The following is a 13,523-nucleotide window of genomic DNA, read 5'->3' as shown; positions in this document are numbered from 1 at the left end:
ATAACATCTTTAAGGTTTCTAAAGGAAGATGGAAAAGAACAATGAAGGTTTTGTGAGCCTACCCCAGGCTCCCTGGAGTCCTGAAACCAGGTCCAGCCCCAGAAGTATATGGAGCAACAGGAAACCGATGTCATGCATTTAATGCTGTCAAGCAGAAATTTCAGCTCTACAAGTGACCTCTCTAAACGGGACAAGAAAGGGCAAGGCCGAACAGGAAAAGAACTTTGTGTAGAATTTCTCCCTATTCCATGGATCCCACAATGCGAGGCTTTTACATTTGGTTTTGACTCACTGGAAAAACTGACCAGAACTCAAGAAGTATTACGGACTTTCAGATTCTTGAGGGTTTGGTGGGAAGGGGGGGTGGGCAACTCAGAACCGAGAATGTAAAATATGCACTTTTAAATAGCCAGCAGGGAAAATATGACTCTACGCACAGAGGAACACTGCAGAAGACAGACTGCTTTGACTTCTGAGCGCTCGCCAACAGCCACGGCACGTTACTGTTTATAGCCCTACGAAAGGTAAAACTAAAGCGTAGAGCCAAATTTGTATTTCCATACAGTAAGTTTATGGTATCATGGCCATAAGTGTGCATAATACTTGCTTTGTCGGGGGAAAAAAGCCAGCGGCGGAATGTGCAAAGAACACATTACGATCTCCACCGAGAATCTGAAGCATGCGGGGATAAACCGGTCAATACTTATTTCTGTCATTCAGAACAAACAACTTCTGTATTTAGCAAGGCTCACATAATAACAGCCTTTGAACGGGAGGTGCTTTGATGCTGAAGCTAAACTCACTACGAGTCCTGAGGAGACGGGGGGCTGGAGAGAGAAACAACAGTTCTGCTGCTTTGCTGACGTACCTCGGCCCCTCTGGTTTGCTCCAGAGCGCTACTGAGGACATGGGCTGCTTCTCTGTTTTTATACAAAGCAGTGAATCCAGATGATAAACACTCAGATTAGGGAAAAGGCTTAAGGATACCCAGCTGACACTGTGAAATGCACTTGGATGTCAATCTAGAGATAGTTCTCTGCTTTGCACTGCTAGCAGAAAAATTAAGATACAAACACAGTGGGTCACATCCGTGGCCCATCCAGCCTAACGATGTCCATCTCACGTGATACACACGGAGGGCTGCAGTTTTAAAAGTAATCATGAACAGTTCATCTGAGGGATTTTACCTTCGTGTGTATTTAGTCTGTAGTATCTTAGAGCAGTGAATTCTTTACATTTATTATTCACTGTTGAAGTGTCTTTGTTAGGAAGAAACATAACCTAAATTTTTTTAGCACAGGGAGATTTTTGAGTGATGCTTCAAATATTTCCATCAAAAATGATTTCTAAAAACATACCTGGAGAAGGTCAGGAGGCCCGAACTGTACAGTAAGCATTTCACAGTTGGTCTCAACATCCTATGACCTGAACATTTTTCTTTCCTTCCTTCCATAACATGATCTGATCAGTACATCTATTTACCCACGGGGGGCTCTTTCTAACACAGGAAGGAGGTGTCTGTACAGTGTGATGGAACAGCCACGCATTCTCACTCCATCAACTGGCCATTTGTTACTCCGGGCACTGAATCTCCCTCCACCAATCCCGCTGCTTAGTCCCCAAAGTTACACCGGCTTGAGCAGTATCAGATGTGGCCTCAAGAATGCAGGGATTACATTTGGATGATAATCGAAAGGCATTCGTAGAGGATGGATACCTTCAGCTTCAGGGAGCTGCCCCAAAACATTTCCAATTAGTTGACCGAGCACAGTAAACTCTTACCAGCTAAAACCATGCTTATTCGAAGGCGTGTACTTCTCCAGCAGGGCGGTTAACTTTAGGAGCGAGTACTTCTGCAGCAGGTTCATCTGGGCCACAGACTGGCAGTTAATCTGCAGCGATACAGAGTTTAAGCTCGGCCGATGGGAGCTCTGGAAACTGTGCCATCGCAGTCTGTGCCTACGGGAGAGGAGCAAGGGGAGGGGTGAGTATAAGAGAGAGAAGCAGGGGAGGGGTGAGCACGAGGGAGAGGAGCAAGGGGAGGGGCGAGTACAACGGCTTTGTAACAGGTACACACAAAATCAGCGGTGGGCTGCCTGCTGGCCTCTTATCTTAGGAACCGAGAGAACTGACTTCTACTCCATTCTTTTCTTCCCCTCCCCACCCACGATAAAATACACATTACATAAACGGCCATCTTAACCACTAAGTGACAACTCAGGGGCATAAAATCTCTTCACGCCCTTGTACAACCATCGCCACCATGCATCCACAAGACTTCCTTCCTCTTCTCAAGCTGAAACTCCGCACCTATGAAACAACATCCACCCTTTTTGGATGTTAGGGCCTCCTGATCTCTTTCCTTAGGAGCTCACAGGGCCAGGAATGCCCTAACCCCATGTCCCCCACATGAGAGCGGCAGCAAACCCTTTCCTACGTCCCCCACCTCCAGAGGGCAGCCAAGCTCTCACCTATTGGACCTTGTCAGAGAGGCCCCAACCCCAGAATCCCTCCTTTCCGGGATGTCGGAGGGCTCTTCCGGCTCGTTCAGTGAGTTGCCGGTACTGTCCAGGTCACTGGGTGTGGCTCGGTCGTTGTCCACATCCAGGTGTATCTGTTTGGGAGACGACGGGCACGGAGAGACCGAGTCCAGGGCTGAGTCGGAGTCTCCCTCGTCTGAAAACTTCTCCGACCACTGGTTGACTATCCTCTGCATCCCCTTCACGTGGTAGAGGATGTCATCCAGCTCGGGGAAGATGTCCTCGTTCTCCAGGTCGGCCAGGTCACCCGAACTGGAGTACAGGATGGAGCCAGGCACGTTGTCATAGATACTCAGGCGGCTGCTCATGGAGCTGGACGAATTGCGTCGCTTAAGCTCCTTGGGGCCGTCGCTGCCGTTGTCCCTCCGCAGGCTGATGTGGCCCGGGCCGTGGAAGCTTCCAGTCCTCCAGTTGACGGAGCTGTTCTTCCCTGACGGAGAGAAACTGCCGTTGGAGAGCGCCTTGGGGAAGGTGCCGGGCTTGTGATCTTCCGGGATGTAGAACACTGCGTCCTCTGGATAGGTCTCGCGGTTCTTGAAGTTCTGTTCCATAACGTTGTTGAACGTGGACTGATTGAACGGATCGAAGCCCTCCAGGTACATGCCCACCCGCTTGTTGCAGGCGCTGAGGCTCCGGGTCCTGGTGACCGGGCTGGGCGTGCTCACGGCGCTGCTGGTCTCCGACTGGCTGCTGCTGCTGCTGGTCTGCGTGGAGTTGGAAACGCTCCGCTTGCGAACCGCGGGCACGTTGATGTGGTTGCCGTTGAGCGCGGAGATCTCCACGCAGTTCAGCTGCTTCAGCTTCTCCTCGTCCATCCCCTCCTGCAGGATGGGCCCGCTGATGATCAGCCCCAGCTTGGAAGGCGCCTTGTGCTTGCCGTGGTGCGAGCCCTTGAGCTTCAGGCTCTCCATGCGTTTCAGCAGGCTGCGCGTCTTGGACTTGGCGTTCTTCTCGTGGCCTTTCATGCTGAAGCTGAAGCTGGACAGTTCCTTGGGGGAGGGCAGGCTGCAGAAAGAGTCGTCATTGCCCACGAAGTTGCCGGAGGAGCACACGCTGATGACGGAGTTCGTGCGGGGCGTCGCCGCGTCCCCGGTGTGAGGCGCGTGCACCGGGAGGCTGCCGGTGCTGCTGAGGCTGCGGACCGAGGCCACCTCCTGGCGCTCGCTGAGGTCCGTCAGCATGCTTTCATGGCTCGCCGCGTTCTTCAGGTGGGCATCGTCGGGGGCCCCGGGGGCTGCGTCCTGCTTTGAAGAAAAGACGTCAAACTCTTCCAGCCGGGACCACCTCTTGCTGTCCCTCTGGAAAGTCCATTTGCCGCTTATTGCACAGGGCTCGTCCTCGTCCGAATCCTCACTCTGCAAAGACAGAATGGAGGCATTCATCGCTGGGACCGGCAGACAGCAGGGAGCGGGGACGTGTGCTGGGGTCCGGACGCCTAGGACCCGGCTCATGATAGGCCATCAGTGTCAATTCCCCCTTTGTATCTTTATTTTATTACTTATTATTGTGATTATTACTTTATTATTCTTTTTTTAAATGACAAAGATGTATGTTGGATGTCAGGGCTTTGACAGGAAAAAGCCTGAGCAAGTGTTTCAAGCTAAATAAGAATTATTTTGTAGAAACTGTTGGATCTGTAGGCTGTTCTTTAAGTGCTCACAGAGGAAAACTCTAAGATCTGTGAAAATTCCAGGCATGCAAAATATTTTGAGCTGGAGTCAGCAACGGGTAGGACTCCCTCTGGTCTGCCTCCAATTTTGCTGTCTGTTGATAGCATGTGTTTATATTCTCTTTCACAATTAAAAAGGTAGTTTTCAAACACTAAGAAGAATGGACACTGAAGTCTGTGGCCACCCTAAAAGCATACAAGATCTCCTACCAGACCAGTGGAGACACCAAGGAAGGTAAGTCACCAACATCTCTTAAGGCGGATACTTTTCAGCTTCTTACCTGTTCTTTTTCATCCCTTCCCCCACCAGACACAGGGTCTAGAGCTAATGCCACACATGTCCTGTGAAGTTTCAACCTCAGACATGCTCCAGGCAATTTAACAAGGCCTCACAAATACCCAGTCCTGACAGCATGGAACACTCACAAACACGATGTTACATCTTTGCTGATTATGCTTGATTTATGGGCAGGACACAGGGTTATGCTGTGTCACAAACTACTGCATCTGAGCCTTTTAGGCGGGATATCAAAAGGCCCAGCTCAGTGTGATGCATGTCTTTCCCACTGGTGTGGAAAGTATCACATGACCCACGTTTCACAGGACAATAAGTAGAGAGCATGAAACGCTGACTTGTGGACTCCTCTCCACAGCCCAGTGGGTGCTGAGGTTCCAGTTCATTTGTTTAAAAGGTTTAACTCCCCCGACAAGGCGAGAAGGCAGCTTGTTGCAAGACAGGGACCGTAGGATAATTAAAATCTGTACTCTGAACAGTCAGAAATATGTTCTTTGACCAAACTTATTCCTGTTTACTCTAATTTGTGACACTCACTCCCAGGACTACACCCACTTCTTCTACGATCTCATAAAAGGTTCTCACATTTCATCCACAGAAGTTATGTGCCACCATTCCACTAGAATGTGTGGGATTTCCTGCCCTTCCCTCCAACTCCCCCGCCTCCTTTCCTCCCTCCTATCTCTCATTATTCTTCAGCACCCCACAGGCTACCTCCATCCCTGCAGCTCTGAAACACTGTTACTGTTATATGGGAAGAGACAGAGTTCCCAAAGAACTTTAGCTTTAATTTCTGAAGGGAATAATGGAGGGTTCACTGGGGTTCTCTAAGTCTTATTCCTTTAATCTGGAGTAGGCAATGAGTTAAAAAGGCAAAATAATAGATGATTTGTTCCGATAAAAAACAATCAAAAAAAAAAAAAAACCCTCATAGATACAGAGAACAGACTGGTGGTTGTCAGAGGCAGGGGTCAAAAGGTACAAATATCCAGTTATAAAATAAATAAGGTTCGGGGATGTGACGTACAGCATGGTGACTATAGTTAATAATACCGTATGGTATATTTGAAAACTGCTGAGAAAGTAGATCTTTCCATCACAAGAAAAAAAAATATAAGTATGTGTGGTGATGGATGTTTACGAGGCTTCTTGCCATGATCACTTTGTAATATATGCAAATATTGAGCCACTGTGTCATACACCTGAAACTAGTATTATGTTATATGCCAGTTTTATCTCAATTAAAAAAAAAAAAACAAAAAACAAACAGTAGGAAAACCGCAATTCATTGCCTAGCTGCAACTATTGGTTTCAGTTACATAAGGCTACTTGGTCTTTGGTAAACCTGAAGGGATTATTATGTTAAAAATGCAGATGTTTGGGGCGCCTGGGTGGCTCAGTGGGTTAAGCATCCGACTTCGGCTCAGGTCATGATCTCGTGGTCCATGAGTTCGAGCCCCACGTCCGGCTCTGTGCTGACGGCTCAGAGCCTGGAGCCTGCTTCGGATTCTGTGTCTCCCTCTCTCTCTGACCCTCCCCCGTTCATGCTCTGTCTCTCTGTCTCAAAAATAAATAAATGTTAAAAAAAAAAAATTAAAAAAAATGCAGATGTTTTTGGAATAAGGAAGTAATAAGAGTTTGAGAGATAAAACCTCTTACAAAACACACAGTTTTTGGTCTGCCCCCTTTCCTCCCATCCTATTATATATCGTATATACTCACTCTCTTCCGATGAGGACTAATTTCCAGCTTCATCACCGCACATTTGTTTAAAGTATTTAGACGCCTACAGAGCAAAGAAATAATATTAGTAAAGATAGGAAACCAATGATGGGTAGATAAATATTTTTTCCAAACAGGTGACATGCTTAATGAGCTTCTTTATTCTATAAAAAATTATAATTTAGAAGAGTATTAGGAACTTCTTTAAGAAGTGAACAGTTTAAAAATACCTTTATACCTTTCTTCATTTATTTTTTTTTTAAACTTTTTTTAATGTTTATTTGTTTTTTAAGAGAGAGAGACAGAGTGCAAGCTGGTGTGGGACAAAGAGAAAGGGAGACGCAGAATCTGAAGCAGGCTCCAGGCTCTGACCTGTCAGCACAGAACCCGATGTGGGGCTCGAACCCACGAGCTGTGAGATCATGTCCTGAGCTGAAGTCGGACGCTTAACCAACTGAGCCACCCAGGCGCCCCTACCTTTCTTCATTTAAATTGATTATTGCTATTTTACAGTAAAGTGACACATTGCTATGGCACTATCCGGTATTTCTTATTCTTCATGGAACAAACAACTCTCAATGAGGGATTTTATTCTTCCTAGAGCACCTAGGTTGGGCCATTAGGTAGCTCCACACAGTGCCAAGAAATAAGAGCCACTGAAGTCTCCTTAGAAATGGGAACAGCAGCAAGGAACCAAGCAGAGTTCTTGGTAAAATAAATGGTATATTCTATCTCAAATAAAAATCCAAAGACGGAAATAAACCAATTTTTAGTTATCTGCAATAAATAATAATCTTTGACACTCTGTTCAAAAATGTAATGAGTTCTTGGGCAGAAAGGAAATTGGTGCCTCTCTAAGACCCAATTCTTTTTACAACGTCCGGTATAGGACAGGATAATGTTGGGTACAGTCGTGGCAATAGTGCAATTACTGAAACAATTTTTATACAGCAGCCTCGAGGGTCAAAGTCTTTAGAGTTCAAGCAAGAATAAGAACTTGATCAGATTCTTGTTTGGAACAAGGGTCATATTTTTACTTTGGGTACTTTTTTTTTTTTTACCACTGTCAAGGAGTAACATGTCAATTTATAATTAGGGAAATAATTCAGGTTTCCTGAAAACCAAATACTAAAACAAAACAAAACAACCAAACAACCCCTCCCCCCCACAGAGTCCCCCAAAACAAAGTTCCTCATCGGGAAATAATGAAATAGCTGAGAAAAGAAATCCTTTACATATGCAGGAATACGTGGTATGTGAAAGTGTGAATGACAGCCCTCTCTGACAGCTTCCAGATGACCATCACTTGGTCTTCCTCAAATAAGCCTTTAAGGAATCTGTCTTCCACGGTCAGCTACCTGTTTTTTCCTACAATTGCAATTCTTCTGTTTTCATAGGAAAAGAGCATTTAATTCACACAAATTCAAACTGACCATAAGACTGCTTCAAGGCTTTATCTCCCCGATTCTGTTCTTGCAACTTGTCTAACAACTTGATGCAGGAGGATAGAAAGTATTTTTGCCTGCTGATAAGACCGCCTTTGATTTCATAGATTACGTGGTAGCCTGTTTATAGAATAAACAAAGATAACTCAGGACGCCTATGTTGCCTATGTTCAGAAAAATTCTCTCTGTCGATGGGGAGGGAAAGAAAACAAATAACTAAGAAAAAGCCCAAACTTTAAAATGAGTAGCTATAAGGTCCCTCCCCAAGGGGCCAGCCTTACTTACGTGACTGATGCCCACAGTGTGTTTTAGTTCTTAAATGTTTTCAAGATTTAAAGAATCTGGAATGGTTACACTTAGTCTTAGGTCTGGGTTTCATTAATCAAACCTGTAATCAAATACCCACTTGAGTTCATTTGGGCTTTAATGGTTGAGTGGTGTTTATAACCAGGTTTACTAGGCATGGAAGCCTGTGGCAGGGGGGAGGGGCCTAGTTCACAAACTCTAGATTTGAGTCCAACAAAAAAGACCCAGGAGGCAACTTTTATAAAGGTCAACATTATCTTTTTTATGTTGGTAGCACCAAGCTAATGGCATTTCAATTTTGAAGCCTGGAAGTTATTCCTTGAGGTTTCTGTAAAATTCATCTGTTCCCAGGACCTCCAAAGAATGCCCACTGGTGAGACTGTAGCTACTCAGACAATATTGACATGAAAAGGTCGTAGCGAGATAATTGGGGCTCGCTCTGGGTCAGGCTCCATGCCTGGCACCTCATATGTGTTATTTCATTTTGGTCTCCACAACAACTTTATGGTGTATATATATATATATATATATATATATATATATATATATATTACTATACAACTTTATGGTGTGTATATATATATTACATATATATATATTACATATATATATAATATATATATATTACTATTTTCCTTCCTTTTACAGTTAAGGAAAGGGGGTTTAGAGAGGTCACGAATCTTGTTCAAGGCCACAAGAATAAAACATGGTGGCTCTAACGTTCAAAAAAACAGTATCTCCTGCATTCTTTTCTAAAATTAGTCTTAATGATGCTAATATCCAGGAGCAGCTTATGCCCTAAGCACGATTCCTCAAATGAATGGCAGCACATTGGTATCACACACCATCTGTCCAGAAGGCGTGGTGGCTGCAGCCCCCCAGGGCCCTCACAGGGCCCAGCTCCACAGGAACGTGTCGGTCTTATCTGCTGGGCAACTTGTTCCCTGCTCTGAAGGGGGAGGGGGGACAAGATGGGCCATCAAAGCTTCACGAGTTTTGCTGCAGGGAGCCAGCCGCAAGCACCCTGATAAAAGCGTAGCAGGCGGGCATTGGGGCCTCGTATTCAAAACGAAAACAGGGAAGAGTACAAGAGAAGATACATGTGAGGAAAGAAAAAGGAACAGTTTTCCAAATAAGACGTGACAAATAAAAAACTGTTGTGATTCTTAAAGACACTTTCTGGGAATCAGTGCAATTGCTTTAAAAATTTACGTGCTTCCCTTTTAATAGAACAGAAACAGTAACAGAGTTGAAATCTGTCATGCGGCAGGCTGCTTTACACAGTGCAGGCATTTCCAGGGCTGTTTTACAACAAAGTGCACACTGAAGATGATGGTGTGGGTATGTACTTATCATTATACGATTATCACCTTATTTACATAATTCTTTGCTGTGTTTACAGGAGGAGTCAGTCGTTAACTCCAAAGGAAAACAGTGATATGGGATATTTTTCAGATGCTAGGGAGACAAAACTCCTGTCAGAAGAGGTATGCTAATGGTAGGTCACAGTTTGCATTATTATCTATATATGCTTCAAGGCAAGCAAACCACTCCCCCAGTATTAATATTGAATGTGACTCTCCCACGATCTTGGCCTTATCATTGAGACTGGATTATACAGCAAAACTAGCAGGACTAGGGCAAAAGCCAATCTCTCCAAGGAAATAAATACAAAAATCCCTTGCAAATATAAGTGCAAGAATGTTGGTCAGCAACCCAAATCCAAAAAACATGGTAGTTCCTGCTGAATTGTAACTTTTGGTCACTACCAGACTTTATATTAAGATAGTATTATCATGATTTTCAGGAAAACATTAAACGTACAAGTCTTCTACTCTTAAGTAGACTCTGCTAAGAGATCAGCAATGTTATAGGCATAAGAATGTTTATAATAAATCTTAAAGCAGAACACCAGTGTGTACCTGGGAGCAGTTGTAACATCCGTGTGTGTGTGTGTGTGTGTGTGTGTGTGTGTGTATTGTGTGTGTGTGTGTATTGTGTGTGTGTTTGGGGTGGTGGTAGGAATGAGAAACCATGTAAGGATTATTTTATTTAAAACAAACTTTAAAAGGTTTTATTTAAGGGGTGCTGGGTGGCTCAGTCAGTTGTGCATGTGACTCTTGATTTCAGCTCAGATCATGATCTTGAGGTTCATGAGATCGAGCCCCACATCGTGGGGCTCTGCTCTGTCAGCAGGGGCATTCTCTCTCTCCTCTCTCTGCCCCTCCTCCTCTTGCATGCTCTCTCTTTCTCTCAAACATTTTTTTTTTTATTAAATTTTTTTTTTCAATGTTTATTTATTTTTGGGACAGAGAGAGACAGAGCATGAACGGGGGAGGGGCAGAGAGAGAGGGAGACACAGAATCGGAAACAGGCTCCAGGCTCTGAGACATCAGCCCAGAGCCTGACGCGGGGCTCGAACTCACGGACCGCGAGATCGTGACCTGGCTGAAGTCGGACGCTTAACCGACTGCGCCACCCAGGCGCCCCTCTCTCAAACATTTTTAAAAAGGTTTTATTTAAGATTAAAATGTTAAAATATTTAATATTTTATGAAGTAAAACTTTTCAACTGAGTTTCTGTAACCATATTACCATATATATACTTATATATATATAAATAAAACATTAAATATATATTTTATTTTTATTTTTGAAAGAGAGAAAGAGAGAGAACACGAGCAGGGGAGGGAGACAGAGGGAGACGCAGAATCCGAAGCAGGCTCCAGGCTCTGAGCTGTCAGCAGAGCCCGATGCAAGGCTCGAACTCAGGAACAGTGAGATCATGACCTAAGCCAAAGTCGGACACTCAGCTGACTAACCCACCCAGACACCCCTACCATACGTATTTAAAATCAACTTCTCAAAAATATTTCAACAAGGCAAAAGATGGAAGTCTACAATAAGAAGTCTGTCAGTCTGGAGAGAACTTGGCAAATCACAAGGCAAACTTCCAAACTATGCAACAGCTTCGTGATTCACTGGCCCTTGAATTCCATGGGCTGAGAAACTATGTGGAAGAGGCTAGTCTCGTTAATGAGACAAATGTCGCATAATTAGTAAAACAGGTACCCCCAAATACTTTGCTGACAACTCACAACCTGTCGTGCACTTCAAAAGAAGATGCCCCCATTGTTTTCTTTTCTTTTTTTTTTTAAATTTTTTTTTCAACTTTTTTTTTTTTAATTTATTTTTGGGACAGAGAGAGACAGGCATGAACGGGGGAGGGGCAGAGAGAGAGGGAGACACAGAATCGGAAACAGGCTCCAGGCTCTGAGCCATCAGCCCAGAGCCTGACGCGGGGCTCGAACTCACGGACCGCAAGATCGTGACCTGGCTGAAGTCGGACGCTTTACCAACTGCGCCACTCAGGCGCCCCGCCCCCATTGTTTTCTTCAGAACACTTGTTTAGGCCTCCTGAAAGAGAATCATTTGCCTTGAGGAGCCTATGTGAACATGTGGACAAGAGCCCTTGGGTTTTCCATTAAAACAAGGTGATGACTGTTATGTGAATTCTGAAGCATTTGTTTTGAAAGAAAACTAACCTCAAGACTTCTTCCACATACTCAAATGTGGGCCTCTGATTTGGGCCTAGTATTTTTTAAAGCATGTTCACACTCATTACCTCACTGCCTCCTCACACTTAACCTTTGAGACAATATTCTCTGCATCTAAGAAAATGGAAACCAATCAGAATACACTGCAGAGTCCAAATACAGATCAAGGTCTAGCTGGTCCAGCTGTTTCGAGGCTTTTTTCACAAAAGATTCAGCAACACAGATTTATTCCCTTCAAAGGGTGGTGGCTTCTCTAACAGAACAGAGGGAGCCAGTGGAAATCACAAAGTGCAGAGGACGACCTTCCCCTCAGAGCTGGGCAATTACATTTCAAACTGATATTAAAAAAAAAAAGTATTCAAGAATATAATCATGACCCCTTTGGGCTGCAATGTTGCAGTGAAATTTTTATGACCCAGAAATTCCTAAGCTGTTGCTGCTGCTTAGAGAGCCCACTTACTAAGTGGCGTAAAATGTGTGAAATGGGTAATCTGACTCAGTGTGTAAATATTTCCTAGGATTCATCTTAGGAGTGACCTCATTTATATGCGTTATCACCAATGATGAATTGAAAAATAAATTAATTCTACCCCATAGCTAAGCATTAAAACATTTTAAAAATGTCTGGAGTAGTTTATATTCCAGATGTTGACTTCTTCCCTCCCAAACTGCATTAGTGACATTTTTTCATTGCCAATGACATAGCTATGGTATTACATACTACAGTGCAGGACTTGGGGTTCGGCCGCTTTCAGAAAATGTGTGCATACCCTGGACATTTCTAAGCAGCCGTTTAATTGGATTTGAAAAGCGACAGTGTTTCTGTGGTTAATATAGCATTTCTCTTTCTTAAACCACGAGTACTAGTCTATTTCATACACCATTCTAAACATCCTGCCCATCTTTCCTTAAAACCACTGTTTGAGTTAGGGGTTTCAGAAAACACTGCATTACAGGGGCGCCTGGGTGGTTCAGTCGGTTGAGTGTCCACCTCTTGACTTCAGCTCCGGTCATGATCTCATGGTTTGTGAGATCGAGCCTCTTGTCTGCCTCTGCACTGACAGTGTGAAGCCTGCTTTGGGATTCTCTCTTTCTGCCCCTCTCCTGCTCTCTCTCTCTCTCTCTCTCTCTCTCTCAAAATAAATAAATAAACTTAAAAAAAATAAAAGGAAACACCACATTACATAAGAAAGGCAAAACACAGTACTTTCACTGAGGTACTGCTTTCTTTGCCTGCAAAGGGGAAGTTAAATACTGAGTGTCATTCTACCTTAAAGATGCTTTTACAAGTTAAAATAAATACTGAGTAATAGAAAAGTTATTTCAATTTTAAACGTAAAATGAATACGTGAATTTTTTCTACGTATAATTTCCCCCCAGAATGCAGCTTTTATAGCTTGTAGGTTTTGAAGAAAATTGCAAAGGGTGAATTAACTTAAAAATGAATAGAAAATCAGGAGTTTGAAAGGATTATCAGTGCCCCATCATTGTCTGTTACATGTTTTATTACTTCCACTTTTCTAAAACCTACCAGCTGCCTGTCAGCCTAAAGATCTACCAGCACAACGAGCAAGGATTTCTGACAGGTTTATTCTCATGTCACATGAGTGCTCATTTACTGCCTGTCCACTGTAGGTTAAAGGCTGTGCCAAGTTATTTTACAACCTTATTTAATCCTATTGTTACTATTTGGTACCTGGGGAAGCTGAAGACAGTTCAGAGAAGCTTCTCTGGAATTCAAACAATGGTTCTCTTAACTCTAGCAATGCTGTAACCCACCCCCTCCTTTACTCCTCTGAATGTGTTATTTCCATTCAGTTTAACTACAGCTTTGATTCTGTTAGAGTATCTGGCTGGGGCCTTACAGTCAATTACATTGCCTTTTAAAAAACACTGTTCCAGGGCGCCTGGGTGGCGCAGTCGGTTAAGCGTCCGACTTCAGCCAGGTCACGATCTTGCGGTCCGGGAGTTCGAGCCCTGCGTCGGGCTC

General features: G+C 44.0%; 1 protein-coding gene across 11 annotated transcripts in view; it reads right to left on the bottom strand.

Moving 5' to 3' along the window:
• The window catches only part of DLC1 (DLC1 Rho GTPase activating protein), a 428,030-nt gene that overhangs the window by 10,704 nt on the left and 403,803 nt on the right, over positions 1 to 13,523 (bottom strand). For 9 of the 11 annotated variants that reach the window (XM_043560345.1, XM_043560365.1, XM_043560328.1 and 6 more), the window contains 3 exons: positions 6,227 to 6,290; positions 2,472 to 3,895; positions 1,783 to 1,959 (listed from right to left, as the gene is read on the bottom strand). In XM_043560345.1, coding sequence (XP_043416280.1) covers positions 1,783 to 1,959; positions 2,472 to 3,895; positions 6,227 to 6,290 — 1,665 coding nt within the window. Of the gene's footprint in view, positions 1 to 1,782; positions 1,960 to 2,471; positions 3,896 to 6,226; positions 6,291 to 7,659; positions 7,792 to 13,523 lie in introns of those variants that run through there. The other 2 variants (XM_043560408.1, XM_043560417.1) reach the window with 2 other exon arrangements.

Source organism: Prionailurus bengalensis, chromosome B1, assembly GCF_016509475.1.
Source record: "Prionailurus bengalensis isolate Pbe53 chromosome B1, Fcat_Pben_1.1_paternal_pri, whole genome shotgun sequence".
NCBI classification, from domain to species: domain Eukaryota; kingdom Metazoa; phylum Chordata; class Mammalia; order Carnivora; family Felidae; genus Prionailurus; species Prionailurus bengalensis.
The sequence above is the reverse complement of the archived record's forward strand: the minus strand, read 5'-3'. Positions and strand labels throughout refer to the sequence as shown.